Source organism: Pantherophis guttatus, chromosome 4 (assembly GCF_059756535.1).
Source record: "Pantherophis guttatus breed Tessera chromosome 4, ASM5975653v1, whole genome shotgun sequence".
NCBI classification, from domain to species: domain Eukaryota; kingdom Metazoa; phylum Chordata; class Lepidosauria; order Squamata; family Colubridae; genus Pantherophis; species Pantherophis guttatus.
Window position 1 is genome coordinate 17,379,120 of NC_142066.1, and position 24,550 is coordinate 17,403,669.

General features: G+C 38.7%; 1 protein-coding gene and 1 long non-coding RNA gene across 2 annotated transcripts; both read left to right on the forward strand.

Annotated features, from left to right (window-relative positions):
• Positions 1-1,381: 1,381 nt before the first annotated feature.
• LOC148113801 (vomeronasal type-2 receptor 26-like) lies at positions 1,382-14,214 on the forward strand. Its single transcript, XM_087893398.1, has 5 exons — positions 1,382-1,584; positions 4,661-4,952; positions 11,462-12,304; positions 13,073-13,294; positions 14,194-14,214. Exons 1-5 carry the CDS (start codon positions 1,382-1,384, stop codon positions 14,212-14,214), a joined length of 1,581 nt encoding a protein of 526 aa, XP_087749524.1.
• A 423-nt stretch (positions 14,215-14,637) lies between these two features.
• LOC148113802 (uncharacterized) lies at positions 14,638-16,741 on the forward strand. Its single transcript, XR_015734311.1, has 3 exons — positions 14,638-14,745; positions 15,630-15,919; positions 16,656-16,741. It is a non-coding gene; the product is annotated as an uncharacterized LOC148113802 (long non-coding RNA).
• Positions 16,742-24,550: the final 7,809 nt, after the last annotated feature.

Sequence of the window (24,550 nt, forward strand, 5' to 3'; positions counted from 1 at the left end):
CGCACCTAGGTTTTGGGGAGGAAAACAAGAAAAAAAAAATCTGCCTCTGCCTCCCAGCAATTTGCCTCCTTGCAGCAGACAGCAAACAGAGTGGTCAGCTTCAGTACAGCCTGATTTAGCACGAGCAGCTGATTGGCAGTTGGATCTGCCTCCCAGAATACCTCCTATCAACTGTTCCAGGCTGCAGGTATCACCGACACCCATCAGCACCAGCACCGCCCATTGCTGCTACCAGCTATCATCACCTCCGCTCTCCCCATTTTTGGCCTCTGTGCATCCCATTTTCAGCCTCCTCGCACCTCATTTTCAGCCTCCTCGTATCCCATTTTTGGCCCATTCCATCTATCCCCACCAAAAGGCTGAAAATGGGGCATGTAGAGGCCGAAAACAGGATGTGTAGAGGCCAAAAACGAAGCACATGAAGGCGGTGATAGGTGGCAGCGGTGATGGGAGGCGATGATCCCCACAGCCTGGAACAGCTGATAGGAGGTATTCTGGGAGGCAGATCCAAATGCCAATCAGCTGCTCGTACTAAAACAGTCTGTAATGAAGCTGACCACACTGTTTGCTGTTTGCTGCAAGGAGGCAAATTGCTGGGAGGCAGAGGCTAAAGGGTAGAGGCCAGTGGGTGGGCGGGGCATCGGCAACATTTGCTGTATAAGACGCACAGACATTTCCACCCACTTTTAGGGGGTGAAAACGTGTGTCTTATATTCCGAAAAAAACAGTAAGTCAAAATGGTATTTTATATGGATGTTTTGTTGAAAAAAAAGAGATCAAGTTTAATATTTCTAGAATTGAGGAATAAAATCGCCAAAGAGGATAAAAAAAATGAGTTGGTAATTCGATTGATGCAAACATACAAAAATCAACAGAGTTGTGGACATCCAAAACTGGGGAGTAACCTCATTACAGAAGCCAACAGTGCAACTGAGAATTCTTTCAAAGAAACAGATTGGGAAAATGCCAACTGAGGTGTCATCAACATGAGTTCTGAAACTTTTTGAGAAAACAAGGAATTCAAAATTGGTAAATATTCCCTGTCTCATTGTAATTAAGAAATAACCATGATTAATACTGTACTGTAGCTTCCTGGTTCATGAACATTCCCTTAGGAGAGGAGGATAAGTGAAAAGTCAATTGTACTAATATCTCATGTTTTATTGATATGAACAATGATCTCCTGTTTATTTTTGTGAAGGATGAGACAGGCAGAACTACACTGCTAGGTTTATTGGTAGTTGATTCTGTATGATTCTGGCTTTCAATTAGCTGAGTGAGGCCATGTGAATCACCAATATTTAAAAAAAAACAATGAAGGGTCAAACTATTGCTGGAAGAAGATAGACTCTCAGTTAACATCATGTTATATTTGGCACTGATGATAGTCCTAGCAGTTGAACTTTATGGCCAGAGAAAGATTCCTCTGGCTAAGTGTCCTATTAAGACACTTCTTCCAGTTCCCCTTAAGTATTACCAGCCTGGGGATTTTATCATTGCTACCATTACCTCTCAAATCTACATTTTCTCAAGTCCAGTAACATTTCAGAAACCACCTTCTGAGGAAACTGTTGATGGCCTTTTGTAAGTACCTTTGGCTGAAAAATCAAATATATTTTCTAATTAGCTTCATGTGTGGTTTTCATCTAAAGCTCCAACTTGTAGATTAGAAGAAAAGTATAGGATGGCATGAACAAAGCTTTTATTCAAAACGTTACGCTATAAAAATGTCCATGTTTTTATTTTTATGGAAAATTGCAAAAGATATAATAGCATAATCAGCATTCAGACGCTTCCTATAATCATCTGTAGTAAGATGAGTAGCCAATAAATTTAATAAAACAAAAATAAAACATTAATAAATCTCATGACATGAATGTGAAACATAATCACTAATCTTGTAAAATTTATTTTCTAATCTGAAAGACTGAAAATAAATAAAAGGAAAGGAAACTACTAAAGTGCATCTCCAGCAGGGGAAAAAGATACTCTGAAGAAATTTTTATCTAGTACATTTCTATCTATCTATCATCTATCTCTCATCTTTCTTTCTTTCTTTCTTTCTTTCTTTCTTTCTTTCTTTCTTTCTTTCTTTCTTTCTTTCTTTCTTTCTTTCATCTCTCTATGTGTCTGTGTCTGTGTGCCTCTGTGTCTGTGTGTCTATGTTAATTAATAACATAATAACACCTGCAGATATCCCTGCAAATACAGTATATTAAAATGGAAAAACGTTTGGCCAAAACAAGTTTCGCGACATTAAAACACAAACAGAAAATAATCAGAAAAGAAAGCAAAGAAAGAAAAAAAGAAAAAAGTATTATACTTCTGACTTCCCCATTTTTAATTTATGTTAATTAAATGTTAATTTTCAGTATATTATAAAATTGTTCTTCATTTTTATTTGAAGCATATGTAGAAGCCAGTATGACTGTTTTGTCTGTCCTTCTTTTCATATATATCCTCCCTGTTCCCTTTCAATGAATCCAATTTTTTTCAGGCGAGCTGGTATAAATTACTATTTCAATTTTTACTCTGTATTGCAGCTATATATTCTTTTCCCAAATTCTTGTGTGTGTCTGTCTCTGTGTGTGTGTGTGTGTGTACTTCATTCAAGAAAACAATACCTACATTTTGTCTTTTCAATATATGGAACATTTTGCTGTATTATTATGGAGAATATCAAACACTGACATGGATTTATATTATTAATGTATACCATACATATTAAAGAACAGCATGTTTCTTTTTTTAAAAATTTTTTTATTGAAAATTATTTAAAAAATACCGAAAAAAATATAATAATATGGATAGAATTGCAGAGAGTAATATAATACATATAGAGTTTTAAAGTATCAATTTTCGCCTGGAGAAAGTACAAACTTCCATTAAGCTAAGTCATCAAAAGAAAGAAAAGTTTAACTAGAAAAAAAAATTCTCAATTGTCATGCATTCCTGCGCGGCCGGAATGACAGCTGCGGGAACTTTGAATCTCCCCAGCTGAGAGCACTCAGCACTCGCTCTATAAAAGAACTCTGTAACAGGCTCCCAGCAGCCGCCTCTTTGTTTTGCTTGCAATCCGGTTTCCACCGAGAGCTGTTGTTACCGATTAAACCAAGATACTCCAATTCCTGCTCGAGTGTGTTTCTTGTGCATCAGTGATCCAGGTTTCAGGGGAGGCCGAGAATACTCCTGTAAATATTTACCCACGTTCACATTAAGGTTAATATTTTCATTTTTCTTAAGATTTCTTTTTTTGCAGCCAAGCATACCATCTGTCCCAGCTCCTATATAACCCCGACTCTTGTCTATCTCGCAAAAGTCCAGTAAGTTTGTCTGCTTCTGCACAGTCCATGATCTTTGCAATTAACGTAGCCTCCGATGGGATATTTTTGGATTTCCATTCTTGCGCGAACGAGATCCTGGCTGCAATGATGATGTGAAGAGCAAGATACCAATTAGATTTGTTTAAGTTCTCTGGTTTCATGCCTAGTAAAAACGTTTCCGGGTTCAAATCTATTCTACATCCTATGATTTCTAAAATCCATTTTTGAATTCTAGCCCAATATTCTTTTGCTCGGAGACAGGTCCACCAACTATGAAAGTAAGTTCCCATAGCGGCGTTGCATTTCCAGCAAATCGGAGAAGTCCCCGGGAACATCTTCGATAATCTAGCCGGGGGCAGGTGCCATCTATACAGCATTTTGTATATTTTGTATATATTTTCCTTATAGGAAACTGACATTGTTAATTTTAAGGTTGTCCCCCAGATTTCTTCCCATTTTCCGAGTTCAATCGAGTATCCCAAATTTCTCCCCCAGGCAATCATTGAGTCCTTAATGACCTCCTCTCCGATCCAATCCATTAAGAGGAATTGATACAGTTAGGATAATACCTTCTCATCCTTCCCCAACAATATCTTATCAAGTTCCTGTAGAGAATTATAGATTCCTCCTTTATTTTTATCCTGAGCTGTCCTAGATTGGATCTGATTGTATGACCACCAATCTAGCTCATAGCCTAATTCCACCAGCATATTTCGAGATTTTACTTTGCCTGAAGGATCCAACAGAGCTTGGTAAGTTAATGGTTTATTTCTGTTGTAAAGAGTCGGGTGTATCATTGCCTCTAAAGGGGAAAGCCAAATCGGAGTCATCAGGTAAAATTTATTTCTTATTCGATCCCATATGGTCATCAAAACCTTTCGAATAAAGTGGTCCATAAAATATTTATGTTTTTTGGGCCTTTCCTGACTCAGATAATAGTGCCACCCCTGTTGCAAATTGTGGCCTTCCAAGGTAAGGATTCTCCTCCTCCTCAAGGCAATCCAGCTATATATTCTTTTCCCAAATTCTTTTGTGTGTGTGTGTGTGTGTGTGTGTGTGTGTGTGTGTGTACTTCATTCAAGAAAACAATACCTACATTTTGTTTTTTCAATATATGGAACATTTTGCTGTATTATTATGGAGAATATCAAACACTGACATGGATTTATATTATTAATGTATACCATACATATTAAAGAACAGCATGTTTCAAACTTATTCCATATAATAAAGTTCCTATTTTCCAGCAAGAAATTACAATAATGATGCTATCAATATAGAATTATCAATAAGATATAAAGAATGTGGTAATCTGGAACCTATTCTTCATAATTTAGGATGTTCACTCAGAATTACCAGCACATCCTGGCCTTGGTATTTGCTGTGAAGGAACTCAATGAGAATACCCAACTCTTACCCAATGTCAGTTTGGGCTTCCATATCTTAAATAGTTATTTTTCACCAACATGGACCTATCTTGGCTCAATGGAATTTCTATCAACTCAGGACAAATTAATTCCTAATTACAAATGTGATATTCAGAATACGATTATGGGAGTCATTGGGGGACCTACTTCTGAAGTATCTCTCCACATGACAAACATCTTGAGCACCTACAAGATTCCACAGGTAAAACTGGTTTGAAATATTGAGTGTCATTATATTTAAGGTATTTTTGTAAATGTGAGATAGAAAATGGAAATTTTATTAGTTGATAGATGATGTGTTTCTGAAACATTGAAAATGTAGTTGATCAATCTACAGGTGTTGAAAAAGCTGGCACACCCTTTTGTGTTCATAATACATTAGAATACAAGTAGTCTTCAAATTATGACTAATGGATCCTGGAATTATTTTGTCCTAAGTAACAACAGGTGTACAGTGGTGGGTTCTAAAATGTTCACTACCGGTTCTGTGGGTGTGGCTAGGTGTGGGGGGAAGATGACTGAGTAGGCGTGGCCAACTTGATGTAACTCAGTCACGTGATACCCCCACCAAGCCACACCCACTGAAATGGTAGCAAAATATTTTTTAGCTTTTTGACACTTCTTTTTTTTTTTTAAATTTCGGCCCCATATCCAGGTCGAGATGCAGTGGGATGGCAGAGGTTGTCTTGGCTTTCCCTCTGTTGCCCTTCCTGGCTGAAAAGCGCCCCTTCTCGTCTCTGACGGGCCTTCCCCGTGGTTGCAGCCAGAGCATCCCACTCCTGCTGGCACGCTGAGTCAGGCCAGCCAGGTCCCATCTGCAAGATGAGCGTGGAGGAGAAAGGCTTCCCTGTGGACCTCGGGGGCGGCTTCACCAAGGACACGCCCAGGCCCCCAGTTATGAGGATGACCCTGTTTCCACAGCCCACCAGCCACGGCTTTTCAGCCAGGAAGGACAACAGAGCACAAAGCAGCTTCCTTCTCAGCGGCCGACTGGAGAAATTATTGGCATTGGCTTTTTTGTTGTTGTTGTTGTTTTTATTAAAACGTTTTATCAAGTATTACAATAATTTTTCCCATCCCTCCTCCCCCCCATCCCTCCTCCACCTACCCCCCATCCCTCATCCCCCCTCTCCCTCCAACCCCCTATCCCCACCCCCCACCCTGGACTTCCCAGAGCAAATACAGGGTATAACATTTAACAAACATAAACTAAAATATGCTAACTTTCTGTAGGCTACAAACTCCCTCTTGCTCTTTAAATCCCCTTTCATAGGCTATTTGAAACTTTTTAGTTCAATATTTGTTTTGAATATAGTCAATCCATCTTCTCCATTCCGATATATATCTTTCATTTGAATGGTCCTTCAAGTATGCTGAAAATTTTGCCATCTCTGCTAAATTCACTACTTTTAATGTCCATTCTTCAATAGTAGGTAAGTCTTCCTTCTTCCAATACTGCGCCACCAAAAGTCTGGTTGCTGTTATTAAATTTAAAATCAATTTAGTCTCTATGACCATACAATCTGTAATTATACCCAACAAAAAGAACTGTGAAGTAAATTTTATCTTCTTTTTAAGAATGTTTTGGATAATCCACCATATTTTTATCCAAAATGCCTTAATTTTTTTACATGTCCACCATATACGATAATACATGGCATCATCACATTCACATCTCCAACACTTAGGTTGCAAACTTGGATACATACAGGCTAGCTTTTTAGGATCTAGATGCCATCTATAAAACATTTTATAAAAATTCTCTCTTAAGTTTTGGGCTTGCATAAACTTTACATTTCTAACCCATATTTTTCCCCACATTTCCATCATTATTGGTTCTTCAATATTTTGTGCCCATTTTATCATACAGTCCTTAACTAGCTCTGTTTCTGAATCTATTTCTGCCAATGCACTATACAACCTTTTTATATGCATTTGACGTTGGTCTCTAATTTGTTTTACCAAGTTCTCCTCATTTTGCAAGATACCAATTTTCTGATCTTCTCTCCATCTAGCTTGCAGCTGTCCATACTGAAACCATGTTTGAATTATCCTTTCTTCTCTTAATTGATTCAAAGATTTTAGTTGTAGTATATACCTCTTTCCTTATTAAGAAGCTCTTTATAAGTAGTCACATCTTGTTTTTGCTCTACACTTATATTCTCTATCGCGTGTCTAGGTATTGCCCACATTGGTAACTAATTGTTTAATTTATATTGATACTTTTTCCAGCCACGCAATAAAGCATTCCTTAATATGTGACTTTTAAAAGTCTTGTCCACTTTCTTATCATATAATAAATAAGCATGTCAACCGTAAACCAAATCATATCCCTCAATATTCAATATTCTTTCTTCTGTTGAATTCATCCAGTCACTAATTGCTGATAGAGCAGCTGCCTCATAATATAATCTTAAATTGGGCATTTTGAGACCTCCTCTTTCCCGTATATCCTGCATTATTTTTTGCTTTATTCTCAGTCTCTTCCCTGCCCAGACAAAATTATTAATACCCTTCTGCCATATCTTCAAATTTTCATCTTTTTTAACTATTGGTATCATTTGAAAAAGAAATGAAAACGTAGGCAAAACATTCATTTTTACTGCTGCTATTCTTCCCAACAAAGATAATTGTAATTTTTTCCAATTTTCCATCTCTCTCTGTATTTTTTGCCACAACGGATCATAATTATGCTTTAATAATTTCGCATTTGATGTCGTAATATAAACCCCTAAATACCTAACTTTTTTACTATTTCAAATCCTGTTAGTCTTTCTAATTCATCTTTTTGATTTGTAGTAATATTTTTAGTTATTATCTTCGTTTCCCTGTATTTATTTTAAATCCAGATACTTGTCCATATGATTAATTATATCCATTAAACCTACAACCAACTGTAATGATTGGGTTAAAGTAACAACCAAGTCATCAGCAAATGCTCGTAATCTGTAGTCATACTGCCTAATTTTAATTCCATTTATTTTATCCGACCCACGTATTTTACTCAACAAAAATTCCAAAGTCAAAATAAACAATAATGGAGACAAGGGACATCCTTGTCTTGTTCCTTTTTTCTATATTAAAAGTATCTGTTAAACTGCCATTAATTATTATTTGTGCTGTTTGTTCCTGATATATTGCCTTAATAGATTGTGTCTAATATACACAGCCTTGGCGTGTTGGGGCTGTACTAATTGTACAGGTATCTGATGTGATTCTGCTTAGCTTCACCTGCTGCTTCCTGTCTGTTAGGAAGCTTATGATCCACTTACAAGTGTGTTCAGGTACCGCTAACTGGTTTAGCTTAGTTAGAAGAATGTCTGGAATGATGGTACTGAATGCTGAACCGAAGTCTACAAAGAGGACCCTTGCCTAGGTCTTTGGAGATTCAAGATGTTTTTGGGTGTAGCGCAGAGCCATATTAACAGCATCATCTTTATTTTATTTATTTATTTATTTATTTATTTATTTATTTATTTATTTATTTATTTATTATTAAATTTATATACCGCCCTACTCCTGAAGGACTCAGGGCGGTGAACAGCCAAAAGATAAAATACACATAGTACAAACGTTAAAAAACCATTTAAAATACATTAAATACTTTGGCCCAAAACAAATTTAAAACACCCCAATTTATAAGACAAATTTAAAAAGCAATTTAAAAGGGAAGTTAGGCCAGGCCATCCTGCTGGAATAAAAATGTTTTGAGGGCACTGCGGAAAGTGCGCAGATCTGGGATCCTCCGTAACTCCAGGGGGAGCTCGTTCCAGATGGGAGGTGCCCCCACAGAGAAGGCTCTCCCCCTGGGGGCTGCCAGTCAACATTGTTTGACTGATGGCACCCTGAGAAGCCCCTCTCTATGGGAGCGTACTGGTCGGTGACAGGCTACTGGTGGCAGAAGGCGATCTCATAGATACCCTGGTCCTAAGCCATGGAGCGCTCTAAAGGTGGTAACAAAAACCTTGAAGCGCACCCGGAAGACCACCGGGTGCCAGTACAGCTCGCCCAGGAGGGGAGTCACATGGGAGCGCCACGTCGCTCCTATAACCACCCACGTGGCCGCATTCTTGACCAGCTGGAGCCTCCGGGTTCTCCTCGAGGAGAGCCCCATGTAGAGAGCATTGCCGTAGTCCAGGCGGGAAGTGACGAGGGCATGAGTGACTGTACTTAATAGTCTGTGGATCTATTATGACTGGGAAAGGTAGATATGGCAGGAGCCAAGGGCTAGGCCACTCTCGGGGAACTAGGACTCACTGCTTCAAAGCAATTACTTGTTCCGGCCCTTCTGGTTTTGGCTCACCTCGTATACCTAGCGACTTGGGATGTCAGGGCCCTGGCCTCAGGCTGTTGCTGTTTAATGCCAGGTCTGTAGTTAACAAGGACTTATTTAGTGGCAATACGGGCGGCAAAATGTTCACATTTTTCTGCATTTTTTGCATCTGCTGATTCTCGCCCAACTGCCCTATTTAGGGTAACTCCCTCCCTCCTTAAGGTTGGGGGAATGGAGGAGTCCTTGCAGGGTAGAGCTGAGGAATTTGTACAGTTTCTGTTGGATAAAATCGCTCAGATTCGATGGACCTGGACTCTGATTGGGCAATACTGACCGAGATGACAGGGGCGGTTCTTAGTCCCATTGTGTGGGAGGAGTTTGAGCCAGTGACTCCTGAGGAAGTGGACAAGACTATAGGGGCGATGAGTTCCTCCACTTGTTTGTTGGACCTGTGCCCCTCCTGGCTGGTTTCGGCCAGCAGGGAGATGACATGAGGCTGGCTCCAGGCTTTAGTTAATGCCTCCTTGAGGGAGGGGTCTTCCCACAGCCCTTAAAGGAAACGATTGTAAGGACCCTCCTCAAGAAGCATTCCCTGGACCCAGCAGAATTAAAAAAAAAACTTTCATCTAATCTCCAAACTACCCTTTGTGGGAAAGGTTGTAGAGAAGGTGGTGGCACTTTAGTTCCTGCGGTCATTGGACGAAATGGATTATCTGGACCCTTTTCAGTCTGGTTTCAGATCTGGCTATAGCACAGAAACTGCCTTGGTCATGCTGATGGATGATTTCTGGTGAGCCTGAGATGGGAGTCATTCCTCTGTCTTGGTGCTACTTGACCTCTCAGCAGCTTTCAATGCCATTGACCATGGTATCCTTCTGGGGCGACTAAGGGAGCTAGGAGTGGGAGGCACTGTGTTGCAGTTCACCTCCTATCTCTCTGGTTGATCACAGTCGGTGCTGGTAGGAGGATAGAGGTCGACCCCTAGGCCCCTCATCTGCGGGGTGCCTCAGGGCTCGGTCCTCTCTCCCCTCCTATTTAACATCTACATGAAACCACTGGGTGAAAGCATCCAACAACACTGAGTGGGATATCAGCAATATGCTGATGATACCCAGCTGTATATCTCCACCCCTCGTCAGTTCAGTGAGGCAGTAGATGTGATGTGCCGGTGCCTGGAGGCTGTGAGGATCTGGATGGGAGTCAACAGGCTCAGACTTAACCCAGACAAGGCCGAATGGCTCTGGGTATTGCCCCCTAAAGACTATGTTGATTGTCCATCCTTGGTCCTGGGGGGTGAGAAAGTGCCACCCTCAGAATGGGCTCACAATTTGGGTGTCCTTCTAGACTCACAGCTGAGACTGGAACAACATCTGACATCTGTAGCTAGGGGGACCTTTGCACAGGTTCATCTGGTTCACCAATTGTGACCCTATTTGGATCAGGAGGCTCTCTTCACAGTCACTCATGCCCTTGTCACCTCATGGTTGATTATTGCAATGCGCTCTACATGGGGCTATCCTTGAAAAGTGTTCGGAGACTACAGTTGGTCCAGAATGCAGCCGCACAAGTTTTAGTGGGTGTGCCTAGATACACCCACATTACACCAATTCTCCACGAGCTGCACTGGCTCCCTATTGGTCTCCGGGTGCAATTCAAGGTGTTGGTCATTATTTTTAAAGCCCTATATGGCTCAGAGCCAGGCTATCTTCGCGACCGCCTTCTACCACATTGCTCCCAGCGACCGGTAAGATCCCACAGAGCCTGTCTCCTCCGGGTCCCGTCAGCTAAACAATGTTGGCTGGCGTGCCCGCAGGGGAGGGACTTTTCTATGGCTGCCCCGGGTCTCTGGAACCAATTACCTCCTGAGGTCCAGACTGCCCCCACCCTATTGGCCTTCCACAAAGCGGTGAAGACCTGGCTCTTCTGGCAGGCCTGAGGCCATTGATCTCATTATAATGATCTTGCGAGACCCGGCCACGAATTGGAGTGCATGTGTTTTAATGTTTTTAATGTTTTAATGTTTTTCTTTTTAACATTTTTTATGGGATTGTTCGCATTGTTTTATTCTTTGTTGTAAGCCGCCCAGAGTCCCTTGGGAGTTGGGTGGCATAGAAATGCAACAAAATAAATAAACAAAATAATAATTTTGTTTTGGAAAGCTCTGGAAAGTCCAAATTTATACATAAAATTGCAGTCAATGCTATTCAAAAACAAAATGTTTTAAGAATACATAATATTTCCTGAAATATCTGTGGCATCCAAAATATATTGCTTTGGAGATTTGTCATAAGAAATATTAAGTGATCAGAAAAGTATATAAGATAAAAATATGAAGTAGAAATAATGAAACAAGTTCTAATAGTTTGTCTTTCTACTGAACGTACAACAAGATTCATTTTGAGTTTGTCTGTCCTCTTCCCATGTTGTTTTTCTCCAAGATCTTATATGGGTCTTCTCCAACAATAAATGACAAAACCAAAGAAGATTATTTTCACCAGATGTTTCCCAATGTGATCCACCACTATTTGGGCATTCTTGAGTTGCTACTGCATTTCAAATGGACCTGGATTGGTGTGATTGTGTATGATAATGACAATGGAGATGTCTTTATACAGCATGTCCTTCCCTTATATTCTGAGAAGGGTGTCTGTGTGGACTTCTTAGAAACAATACCCAGAATATCTTTTTCCAGTAACATTGCTGAAAGTGGAATGGAATGGTTTGCAAGTTCACGTGTTGTCACAGGAAGTATTGTCAATACTGTTATTGTGCAAGGTGAAATAGAAACTGTTAGTGTCTTACGAATAGCTTTCCAATTCTTGCAATTTTATGATGTAAAGATGGAAAGCCGAGTGTTGATTATGACTGCTGAGATGGATTTTGCATTTGTTGGACTTCAAAGAGATTGGGACATCCGTTTTTTCCATGGAGCACTCTCATTTGCTGTTCATACAAATTACCCTCGGGGATTCCAGAAATTTCTGAACAGAAGAAACCCCCTTTCAGAAAATAAAGACGGCTTTATCAGTATCTTCTGGAAAAATGCATTTAATTGTGATTTCCCAAATTCCATTCCAAAAAAGAGAGATGTGCACATTTGCACTGGAGAGGAAAAACTGGAAAGTCTACCTCTGACCCTGTTTGACACAAACATGTCTGGCCACAGCTATAGCATCTACAATGCAGTTTACATTATAGCACATGCTTTGTGTGCAACAACTTCATCCACGTCAAAAGAAAGAGCAAAGATAAAAAACACGAGACAAGTAAAAGCCTGGCAGGTATCTTCCAAAGCAATGTTGAACAAAAACAGAATAATAAAGTTGGAAGAGAACTTGGAAGTTTTCTAGTCCACCCCCCTACTCTAGCAGGAAGGAAATAGTGTAGATCAGGGGTCTCCAACCTAGGCAACTTTATGACTTGAGGACTTCAACTCCCAGAATTCCTCAGCCAGCATGTGCTGGGAGTTAAAGTCCACAGGTCGGAAAGTTGCCAAGGTTGGAGACCCCTGATTCTCAAGATGTTGACATTCAATTTTGCTATCTCATGTTTGACCACATCCAGCTTATCTTGATTCATAAATCTTATATTGCAGATTCCTATGCAATATTGTTCTTTACAGCATAGGACTTTCCTTTCACCACCAGACATGTGCACAGCTGAGGATCCTATGTCTTTCTGTTAACATATGATAAACATTCTCTATCAATATATTATTAGTTTTGAATTGTAAAGTTTCCATTGCCCAAACTGGATGGAAAATAGCTCATTTTGGTTGCATGTTTGAAACCCTAAGGAAGAGGGAAAGACAGCACACTTGAACAGAACAGTTTCTAGTACATTAAAAACAATTAGTCTCCCAAATATGTCTACAAAACATTTCAGATGGTGTCACCACTCTGCCTAAGCAACTGACTTCAACGATTTCTCCTTCTCTTTTTCCATTCTTTGTTAGATTTCCTCCCTCAAAATCATTCATCTTAGTTTTAAAGTGTGTTAGGATTGTTCTGAAGGTTCTCCTGGAATAATTTTCCCTCTTTCCAATTTAGCTCCACAAATTTATAAGAAGTACATCCTTTATAAACAATGCTGGAGAAAATATTTCCTTTGATGAGAAAGGGCATATAATCGCTGGATTTGATATTTTCAACTGGGTCACCTATGCAAATAACACATTTACAAAAGTCAAAGTTGGATGGATAGAACCCAACTCTTCCTCTTCACTCAACATTCATGAAGACTCCATTATATGGCCTATAAGGTTTAACCAGGTACATATTTTGCACAGATTTGGGAATGGTTTAATCTACATTCTGAATATACAAAAATGGGACCTTTTTCTTCTACTGAAGTAGTGTACAATTATCCAGGTATTGTACTTGCATTGTGAATTGGGAGATGCTACATAGTTCAGTGTGCAATTAGATGATAGTATCTTGACACCTTCTGAATAAATTCAGAAGAAGGGAGTTATGCTGCTTGCTTCTTCCTCACCAAAACTGGTCAACATTCTAAAGGACCCCACTGTATAGACTAGAAAATTTAACCAGATATTTGCAATATTTTGCATATATTTGAGGATAATTTAATCCACATTCCAAATACAGTTTGTTCTTGACTTACTATCACAATTTGGTCTGGAATAAATTGGTAGTAAATCCTTGTAATCCTAAAGAAAGGCACCACACAACCAGATTTGATTTAATTACAATTTTACAATGGAAGTAAAGCATGTTGATGCAATAATAAAGCAAGTCATGTGGTTCTTAAGCAAATACAAAACATCCAATAGCCATATTTTATCAGAAATCTAGAGGAAACTTCAGAAACTAGTAAAAAGAAACCCACAAAAATTTTGGTCATGTGACCACAGGATCCTGTAACTGGTTGCAGGTGGGCCAAAAATGAAACCATGTGACTGTGGAGGGGGGGCAGATGTTATAACTTTGAGGACAGTCATAACAGTGGTGAAATGCTACCGGTTCGCACCAGTGCAGGCAAACCAGTAATGATAAAAACTACCAGTTTGGGCAAACCGGTAGTAAAAAAAAACACAACCTACTTGTTCAAAGGAACCAGTATTTCCAATAATCAGCTGTGCCACATGATTTAAAATCACTAGAAAGCAGGAATCCTGCTTTATATTTATATTGTTTTATTTGTTTCCTAGTATGATTTGGTTACTTATTAGTAATTTATTACTATCACTAAATGTTGTACCTTATGATTCTTGATGAATGTATTTTATTTTTTCTTTATGTACACTGAGAGCATGTGCACCAAAGACAAATTTCTTGTTGCCCAAACACACTTGGCCCATATTCTATTCTATTCTATTCTATTCTATTCTATTCTATTCTATTCTATTCTATTCTATTCTATTCTATTCTATTCTATTCTATTCCATTCCATTCCATTCCATTCCATTCCATTCTATTCTATTCTATCAATATTATAGTTATCTGAAAATGTATCATTCTGAGATTCTCCCCAGGCAATGCATACAGAATATCTGTCTGTGTTTGAGTAAAACCAATGCCCCTGAGCATGCCAAAAGTACCAAACTGACCTTTTTTTTTAATCCTCTTTATTCAGAAGAGACCACGTTCCCTGTGTAATGACAATTGTCACCCTGGTTCTAGTAGGGCCAAAATAGAAGGAAAGCCATTTTGCTGCTATAAGTGTCATAAATGTCCAGAAGGGATGATTACAAGTCAGAAAGGTAAGGCTGCTTCAATTTATAAATATTAACCTTTCCATGAAAACCTGTGTAGAATAAATTCAGTATTTATGTACCACTGTATACATTATGAGCAAAATGAAGGAAGATATTTTATCTCCTCCCTAATTAACTTCCCAGGATCAATGAACCTTGTCATCTCAGCCTTCAGACACCTAGCCAATTAATGTTGATTAAAAACCAGGCAAATACCAAGAGGAAGGCGTAGACTCTCCAAACTAAAGCAAGTTAAACTGTAGGTCTAGTACGATATTAAATTCACGAAATACTGTCTACTTGTTCTTTAAAAACCAGTATTGCCTTTGTAGTTCTCTTCTAACTTTCTCATTAGAGGCCTGATGTTCTTCCCTCTCAAATGAAAAACTCTTCTGCTCTACCCAATCACATGCATTGTCATAAATATGCATCTCCTCTATTTACAGGTGAGCCTGGCTAACTACAGTTCTATAACTAAAGAATGAAATTGTGGTCTGATCGACACTGTTAAATGAACTCTTTTAGCACTTAGCACTTACTGTATATACCATTTAATGGTGCTTTACACCCCCCTGTAGGCAGTTAACAGAATCAGCATATTGCTCCCAACAATCTGGGTCCTCATTTTACTGACCTCTAAAGGATGGAAAGCTGAATCAATCTTGAGCCAGTGGCAATCGAACTGCTGGAAGTTGGCAGAATCAGCTGCAATGCTGCATTCTAACCACTGTGCCACTATGGCACCTTTAGGGAATACTTGAGATGAAGTTATTCCACTAACTTTTGTCCCCCATCATCTCCTTTTCTGTTATTTTGAAAATGATAATACAGTATCTTCTACATTGCAATAATAATATGTTCATTCATTTGTTCATCACTTATTTCTACAGATATGGATGATTGTTTGCCATGCCCAGAAGGACAGTATCCAAACAACAACCATGACTCGTGTCTTCCAAAACATATAGTTTTTTTGTCTTATGGAGACACCTTAGGCATCAGTTTGGCCACTAGTGCAATTGTCTTTGCCTGCATTGGCACTGTGATTCTTTGGATCTTCATCAAATACCAGGACACTCCCATAGTCAAGGCCAACAACCGGAACATCACCTACCTTCTCCTCATCTCCCTTGTGCTCTCATTCCTTTGCAGTTTATTATTCATTGGAAAACCTGACAAGGTGACCTGCCTTTTGCGACAAACTGCTTTTGGGATCATCTTCTCAGTGGCCATTTCTTGTATATTGGCCAAAACCATCATTGTGATTTTAGCTTTCATGGCTTCAGTGCCAGGATCCAAGATGAGGCGATGGCTGGGTAAACCATTGGATAATTACATTGTTGTTTCTTGTTCCCTCGTTCAAGTCACTGTTTGCATTATATGGCTTGTAACCTCACCCCCATACCCAGATGCTGTTATGAACTTAGTGGCAGATGAAATCATTCTGGGATGTAATGAAGGCTGTACTCTCATGTTTTACTGTGTCTTACTCTACCTGCTTTTCCTTGCTATTGTTGGCTTCAATGTGGCTTTCCAAGCTCGGCATTTACCAGACAGTTTTAATGAGACCAAGTTTATTTCCTTTAGCTTGTTATGGTTTTGCAATGTCTGGTTGTCCTTTTTTCCAACATATCTGAGCACCAAGGGGAAATACATGGTGGCTGTGGAGATCTTTTCCATTCTCTCTTCCAGTGCAGGGTTAATGAGTTGCATCTTTTTCCCAAAATGCTTTGTTATCATACTAAGGCCTAATCTAAATAATAAAAAACAGTTAATGAGAGGCAAGAAACACAGTATAATTCCATAATATTGCTTCAGTGAATGATACATTCCCTGAAGAATATTCAGAAACTGAAACTGGTTCAAAAAGTTGTCACAACTGATGTTAATCCACCAATTCCTTCCCATTGTTCCAGGCATCCTCCGAAGTCCCCTCCAATGGACCCCACCTGAGGTTGTCACCCCAACTCTAATAAACAGAATATAAACAGTGAACCTCCTATTATTCTGAAATAGTTATTTTCATTGTCTTTCCTTCCTTGTCATATTGAAGTGTAATAATTGTCATAATACATTAACATGCTGAACTTTGGTAGCATTGAGAGAGGAAAAAAACTTCGATACTAAAATTCCAGTGTCATATTTGTGACATCCTATTGCATTTGGCCTGTTTTCCCCCAAATCATTCCTAATAATAACACTCTTGAGAAAATCCTCAAGCCTATCTGTAGCTAAAGATCCCGGTGTGCCCCTTGAAAAAGACATATCTTTCATACCCTTAATCCTATCAACCACTTGTAAAACCTATCCGCTATGGATATGGTTAGACAGTCTTGGATATTTAAGACCATGACTTCATATCCTGAAGCTTCAACAGATACCGTATTTTTTGGAGTATAAGACTCACTGGAGTATTTTTATTTATTTATTTATTTTTATATGCCGCCCTTCTCCGGAGACTCAGGGCGGCTTACAATGCATTAAGCAATAGCCTTCATACTTTTGTATATTTTATACAAAGTCAGCTTATTGCCCCCACAAACCAGGTCCTCATTTTACCCACCTTAGAAAGGATGGAAGGCTGAGTCGACCTTGAGCCTGGTGAGAACTGAACTCACAGTATAAGTATAAGACGCACCTTTGTTTTTGGGGAGGAAAATAAGAAAAAAGCCATTTGTGGGTGGATCGGTCTCCTGGAATACCCCCAATCAGCTGTTCCCCGAGGTGAACTTTAGCAACAGGTTCATTGGTTGTGAGCTCTACGCCTTGCTTTTTTTTCAGTCTCTGAAACCCCCATTTCAGAGCCTTTTTTTCAAGCCTCTCAAATGGAGGTTTCAGAAGCTTTTTTCAGCCTCTGAAACCTCCGTTTCAGAGGCTGGGCAGGGCTACATTCAGACTATAAGACGCACCCAGATTTTCTTTTTATTTTTTTTTTATTTTTTTATTATTAAAATATAAACACAGATATAAAGACAATACAATACAAAGACAAACAAAAAACCCATTTTACATTTACGCTTTTGTCATCAACAGAATATATGTCATTGAGTTTATATAGTTTAATAAAGAGTAATTATTAAATGTCTAATTCCAATGTTATAACTTTTCACTACAAATTTACATTTCTTATGGGTTCATCTCCTTGTGAAAGTCTTTACCCTAATTTCTGTCCTCTACATTTTTGCTGATTTTCCTTTCCAGCCATTGAAGATGCACCCAGATTTTCACCCCCTTCTTGGGGGTAAAAAGGTGCATTTTATACTCCGAAAAACACGGTAATCATTTTTCAGATGCTCTTGAAAATTTCTTTTATGTTCTTTACATTTCTCCACTTCGTATTGGGATGCATCTGCCTAGTGATAGGTATTCAATCTCTTGGGCATTCTACAGTTTAATGAAGAACTAGCTCTTAGGAATTTCTATGGTTTCCTCAAATCGTCTAGCATGATTTGAAGAAGAAGGGGGAAATATAAACTTATTGTGTTGTGTTGTGTTGTGTTGTGAGTGATAGACAAATGGTACTTGTTTAGCCACTGCCTCATCTGGTATTTTCTTTCTCTTGCACAAAATTCTAAAAGATATAACTTTCACTTTGGATACAAAGGTATTACTTTCACTTTCCAACAAGGAAGGCCCGAAAGTTGTCTAGCAGTGGGAACTTGATGTAAAGAAAGCAATTTTCACACAGTATTAAAGAAAGAAAAAAATATTATTTCTGTATACAAACTGAGGATGGTGCCTCTGGGTTTTCTACTTAAGGAACACACCAGAACTTGTATACAATTTGCCATAGCAAGCAAAATTAAGAGTTTTGCTGATTGGATATAAAGTTACATGACAGTTATGCATTCACATGAAGCAAAGCCATTCCATAATAATCTTTTTTTTTTTTGAAAAAGTTTTATTTTAGATTAAAAATAAAAAAAAACACAACAACAATAACATAAAAATATCATCCTTACAAACAATTATAGACAGCATCTCAATCGGTTAAAACCATTTCATGCTTACAATTCTCCAAATCTCCTCATATAACAATTATTCTTTACTTAAACTAAAAATACATATTTAAACATTTCATATATGCTATCTCATCTCCATACTTTTTTATCAAACCATTGATAAAATATCTCCCATATCAAATAGTATTGTTTATCTTCCTGTTCTCTTATTTCAAATGTCAATCTACTCATTTCAGCACAGTCCAACATTTTCATAATAATTTCTTCATCGGTAATTATCTTCTCTCCTTTCCAGTTTTTGGCAAATACAATTCTGGCCGCTGTTAAAATGTTCACAATTAAGTATTGTAATTCTTTATTAAATGTCTCTGGTAGAATTCCTAGTAAAAATATTTCTGGTTTAAAGTCAATATGTCTCTTTGTCATTGTTTCTAACCACGTATGTATTTTAGTCCAAAATCTCCTTGCTTCCACGCATGTCCACCACATATGGTAATACGATCCTGGAGTTTGATGACACTTCCAACATTTCTCCGATTTATTCTTAAACATCCTGGCTATTCTCGTCGGGGGTAGATGCCCACCTGTAAAACATCTTATACAAAGTCTCTTTATATGCTATTGACATTGTCATTTTATAATTATGTGACCACAATTTTTGCCATTTCTCTAAATCAATACTATAACCAAAATTTTTTCCCCATGCTATCATTGATTCTTTAACTTATTCTTCTTCCAGTTTTGCTTCAAGTAAATATCCATATAGCTTTTTAATTATATGGTCATCTGAACCCATTAATATCTTGTCTAAACCAGTCGAAACACTATAAATACCTTCTTGTTTAAAGTCTTCTCAATATCTGGAAAGTATTTGCATGTATGAAAACTAATCTATCTTAAATCCCTGATCTTCTAAGTTTTGTTTCAATTTAAATTCACCCTTTTCATCCAATAATTCATTATATCTAACAATTTGTTCCCCTTCAAATACCACTGGATAAGAAAAAGCTTCAACTGTAGATACCCAGACTGGAATCTTCAGATAATGGTACTTTTTGATCTTCTCCCATGTCAAAAACAAAGCTTCACGTATCTGGTGCCTTCTAAAATACCCCTGAATTTTAGTTCCTTTATACCATAAGAAAGCATGCCATCCCATCAGCAAATCATGTCCCTCCAAATTTAATAATCTAGTATTTTTCAATATCACCCATTCTTTAATCCACATTAAACAAACCGCTTGATAGTATAATTCAAAATCCGGTAATTCAAAACCACCCCTCATCTTAGCATCTTGTAACAGTTTTAAGTTTTATCCTTGCCTTCTTTCCCTGCCAAACATATTTCAAAACCATTTTATTTAAATCTGTAAAAAATTCCTTACCCAGCTTTACAGGAATTGTCTGAAAAAGATACAAAATTCTAGGTAAAATATTCATCTTAATAGTTGCAATTCTACCAATCAAAGATAACTGCAAGTTTCCCCATTTCCCCAAATCCTGTCCTATCTGTTGCTTAAGCTTACTATAATTATTTTCTTTAAGAGAACTACATCTTGCTGTTAATTGAATCCCTAAGTATTTCACCTTATTTGTGACCTGCATCTTGGAGATCTCCCTCAATTCTTCTTTTTGTTTTTTTAACATATTTTTAGTCATTATCTTCGTCTTCTCTTTATTAATTTTCAAACCAGCAACCTCCCCAAATTCACCTATTTTTTCTATCAATTTATTTATTGATATTAGTGGTTCTTCAATAATAAAAACCAAGTCATCAGCAAAGGCTTGTAATTTATCTTCTTCCTTTCTAATTTTCATTCCCTTTATCTCTTTTTCTTCTCTAACCTTTCTATTCAACACTTCCAACGTCAATATAAATAACAATGGGGATAAGGGACATCCTTGTCGAGTACCTTTTTCTATTTCAATAGCATTGGTCAATTCTCCATTAATCATTACCTTTGCTGTCTGTTTCGTATATATAGCTTCAATTGCCTGAATAAATTTCCTTCCAAAGCCCATCTCTTCCATTTGTAACATCACAAATCGCCAGTTCACATTATCAAATGCTTTTTGTGCATCTAAAAATACCAAAGCCATTTTTTTTCAGGGTGCGCTTCATAATATTCTAGAGTATTCAAAATTATTCTTATATTATCTCTAATTTGTCTTTTTGGAAGAAATCCATTTTGATCTGAATGAATAAAGTTATTCAAATATCTCTTAAGTCTTTCTGCCAGTATTGAGGCAAAGATTTTATAATCTGAATTCAGCAGGGATATAGGCCTATAGTTTTTAACTTGCTGTGAGTCAGTGTCTTCTTTATGAATCAGTGTAATATAAGCCTCAGTCCATGATTGGGGTATTGTTTTATTTGTCATTACTTCATTCATGATGTCCAAAAGTGGAAGGCATAAGGATTCTTGTAATGTCTTATAATATTCAACAGGCAATCCATCTGGTCCTGGTGTCTTTCCATTTTTTTGTTTCTTAATTGCTTCTGTTAGTTCCATCATTGTTATATGCCCATTTAGCATTTCTTCAATGTTCTTAGGGATCACAGGTAGTTTTGCGTTCTGTAAGTATTTTTTAACTTTCCCCTCTTCAACCTGCTCTCTTTTATAAAGTTGCCTTTATAAAATAAGAAAAAAGCTGTTTGTGGTGGATCAGTCTCCTGGAATACCCCCAATCAGCTGTTCCCCGAGATGAACTTTAGCAACAGGTTCATTGGTTGGGAGCACTACGCCTTGCTTTTTTTCAGCCTCTGAAACCCCCATTTCAGAGCCTTTTTTTCAAGCCTCTCAAACGGAGGTTTCAGAAGCTTTTTTCAGCCTCTGAAACCTCCGTTTCAGAGGCTGGGCAGGGCTACATTCGGACTATAAGACGCACCCAGATTTTCACCCCCTTCTTGGGGGTAAAAAGATGCATCATATACTCCGAAAAATACGGTCATTGTTTTTCAAATGCTCTTGAAAATTTCTTTTATGTTCTTTACATTTCTCCACTTCGTATTGGGATGTATCTGCCTATTGATAGGTATTCAATCTCTTGGGCATTCTACAGTTTAATGAACAACTAGATCTTAGGAATTTCTATGCTTTCCTAAAATCGTCTAGCATGATTTGAAGAAGAAGGGGGAAATATAATCTTGTTGTGTTGTGTTGTGTTGTGTTGTGTTGTGAGAGATAGACAAATGGTACTTGTTTAGCCACTGCCTCATCTGGTATTTTCTTTCTCTTGCACAAAATTCTAAAAGATATAACTTTCACTTTGGATACAAAGGTATTACTTTCACTTTCCAACAAGGAAGGCCCGAAAGTTGTCTAGCAGTGGGAACTTGATGTAAAGAAATCAATTTTCACACAGTATTAAAGAAAGAAAGAAAAAAATTTCTGTATACAAACTGAGAATGGTGCTGTTCTGTTGCCGTCCCACACGCACACACACCAACAGACGTCCAAGAGTTAAAAACTAAACCAGCCGACAAAATCCTTTTCCTTATGATAATGGAACTTGGCAGCAACCTAGTGGCTGCCTGCCAAGAGTTTATTAGTTTATTATTTACGAAGGGAAGAGATAACTTCTCTCCGCTTCTGGTACATCAAAGTAAAATGTTCAATAATTACAGAGTAAATCAAGTCCAAATATAATCCAGCAAAGTCTATAGCAAAAGTCCGGCAATGCAGAATGGTGTGGAAGCTTTCACCTTTGTTCATCACAAGGCTTGACTGGCCACCACGCTCCCTTTTATACCCTGTGGGGTGTGGTCCAGTGACTCAGCCTAATCTCGGGCACGCCTTTTCTTCTGTTGCACGCACTTATCTCTGTGACACTGTCGAGGATCCAGCCAAGACTCATTACTCTCATCACTGTCCACCTGTGGCTGCGTGGACGTGCTTGGCCCCGGCCCTATCTCTAGCCCTTCGGCGGACACCGAAGGCATTGGCAAAGAGGAGGGTCCTGGAGAGGGTGGCTTTGCCAACTCCTCTCCTTCACTCTCGGAGTCCTCTCCTGCCGATGACACAGGCTCAGGTAACGGAGCCACAACAGGTGCCTCTGGGTTTTCTACTTAAGGAACACACCAGAACTTGTATTCAATTTGCCATAGCAAGCAAAATTAAGAGTTTTGCTGATTGGATATAAAGTTACATGACAGTTATGCATTCACATGAAGCAAAGCCATCCCATAATATTCTATTAACTAGTGATTCCTACTTCATTATCATATAACCAAACAACAAAAAATATTTGAAAGAATGGAAATCTTGTAAGAAGCTTGCAGGATATCATTTCTAATTCTCCTTGTTGTGAAATAGATCACCACATCTCTTGGCAGCTGCCTTTGTTTTGCCAGCCAAGAATTAACCCTATAGATTTTGTCCATTTGAATTGCCACATCTTCTGGCCTTTCTGAAATCAACTCTGCTAAAGCATTGGACAAATATCTTTTAAATTTTCACCACTCTTTTCTTTCAAACCTCTCAGTCTCAGGGCAAATTCCATTGATCTATATTGTAGCATGACCATTTCATCATCCACTTTCTCTGTTTGTATCATAACCTCTCCTAATTTAGTTGCTAGCTCCAAATTGGCTTCATCAACTTCCCGTAGTCTCTCCTCAATCTTTAACATGTGATTAGCCAGTCCTGAAACTGCAAAAACAATGTCATCTCTTATTGCATCATGTTTTTCCTCCACCACATCTTTAATTTTCTTTAACTCCTCTGAAAATTCTTTCATCATTTCTGCCTGATTGTTCAGGGCACCCATTATAAATTCTTTAAGGTCTTGTGACTGTGTATCAGCCGGAAGTTGTTGCTTTTGAGTCACTACAGGGGAACCTCCTCCCCCTTTAGAAGTTGGTGGCTTTAATTGTTTAGCAGCCATTTTATTTTAAAATGAGTTTTTCGTTTTACAGCCACAAAGTCTTATAAACAGTCTTGCAATATTTATTTCAAAGTTTTTCAGAATAAACAATCCTCTCTCCAGTCTTTTCTCAGTCCCCAGCAATTTTCTCTTCAAGCGGAAGACTCTTAACAAGCAATTTCACTTTCCATTCCGCCCATAACAAAGGCTTCCTCTCCAGCCTCCAGCTCAAGAAAGTTCCGTTTGCAACAATGTATACACAGAGTTAAACTCTGTTTCTTTTAAAAAGCTTGCACTCTTGCTTCCGCTCTGTCTGCCTTTTTAGTAATCATTGAAACTCACTGTTTGCCAGCAGAATTGGATGCAACGTCTGGCTCTGGCTAGCAGAGACACCACTGATCCGGAGCAATGGGAGGGCTGAACTGGGGAGCTCTCACCCTACGAGTCCCTGGGATTAATCCAGGGACTTTCGGGGAGCTCTACCCACCCCCTCCGACTCTCCTCTCCTTCTTTGCCCAAAGGAGAGTTTTTTCAAACCGCTGGACAGCAGTTTAGCGCTGTCAGGGCAGTTTTAACAGATCGTGCGGCTGGCGGTCAATGGAGACCGTGCTCGACGTCTGCGGAGCCACCGAAAGTCGAAAGAATGGAAATCTTAAACCACTTAGAGAGGGCTGTAAAGCACTGTGAAGTGGTATGTACCATATTTTTTGGACTATAAGCCACTCCAAAGTATAAGACGCACCTAGCTTTTGGGGAGGAAAACAAGAAAAAAAATCTGCCTCTGCCTCCCAGCAATTTGCCTCCTTGCAGCAGACAGCAAACAGAGTGGTCAGCTTCAGTACAGCCTGATTTAGCACGAGCAGCTGATTGGCAGTTGGATCCACCTCCCGGAATACCTCCTATCAACTGTTCCAGGCTGCAGGTATCACCGACACCCATCGGCACCGGCATCGCCCATTGCCGCTACCAGCTATCGTCATCTCC

Excerpts from the sequence above, each read along its gene's own strand:
- LOC148113801 (XM_087893398.1), top strand. The coding sequence starts at position 1,382 with ATGATAGTCCTAGCAGTTGAACTTTATGGCCAGAGAAAGATTCCTCTG. Across the intron at positions 1,585-4,660 it reads GAAACTGTTGATGGCCTTTT|GATGTTCACTCAGAATTACC; the intron begins GTAAGTACCTTT and ends TTCATAATTTAG. Across the intron at positions 4,953-11,461 it reads GCACCTACAAGATTCCACAG|ATCTTATATGGGTCTTCTCC; the intron begins GTAAAACTGGTT and ends TTTTTCTCCAAG.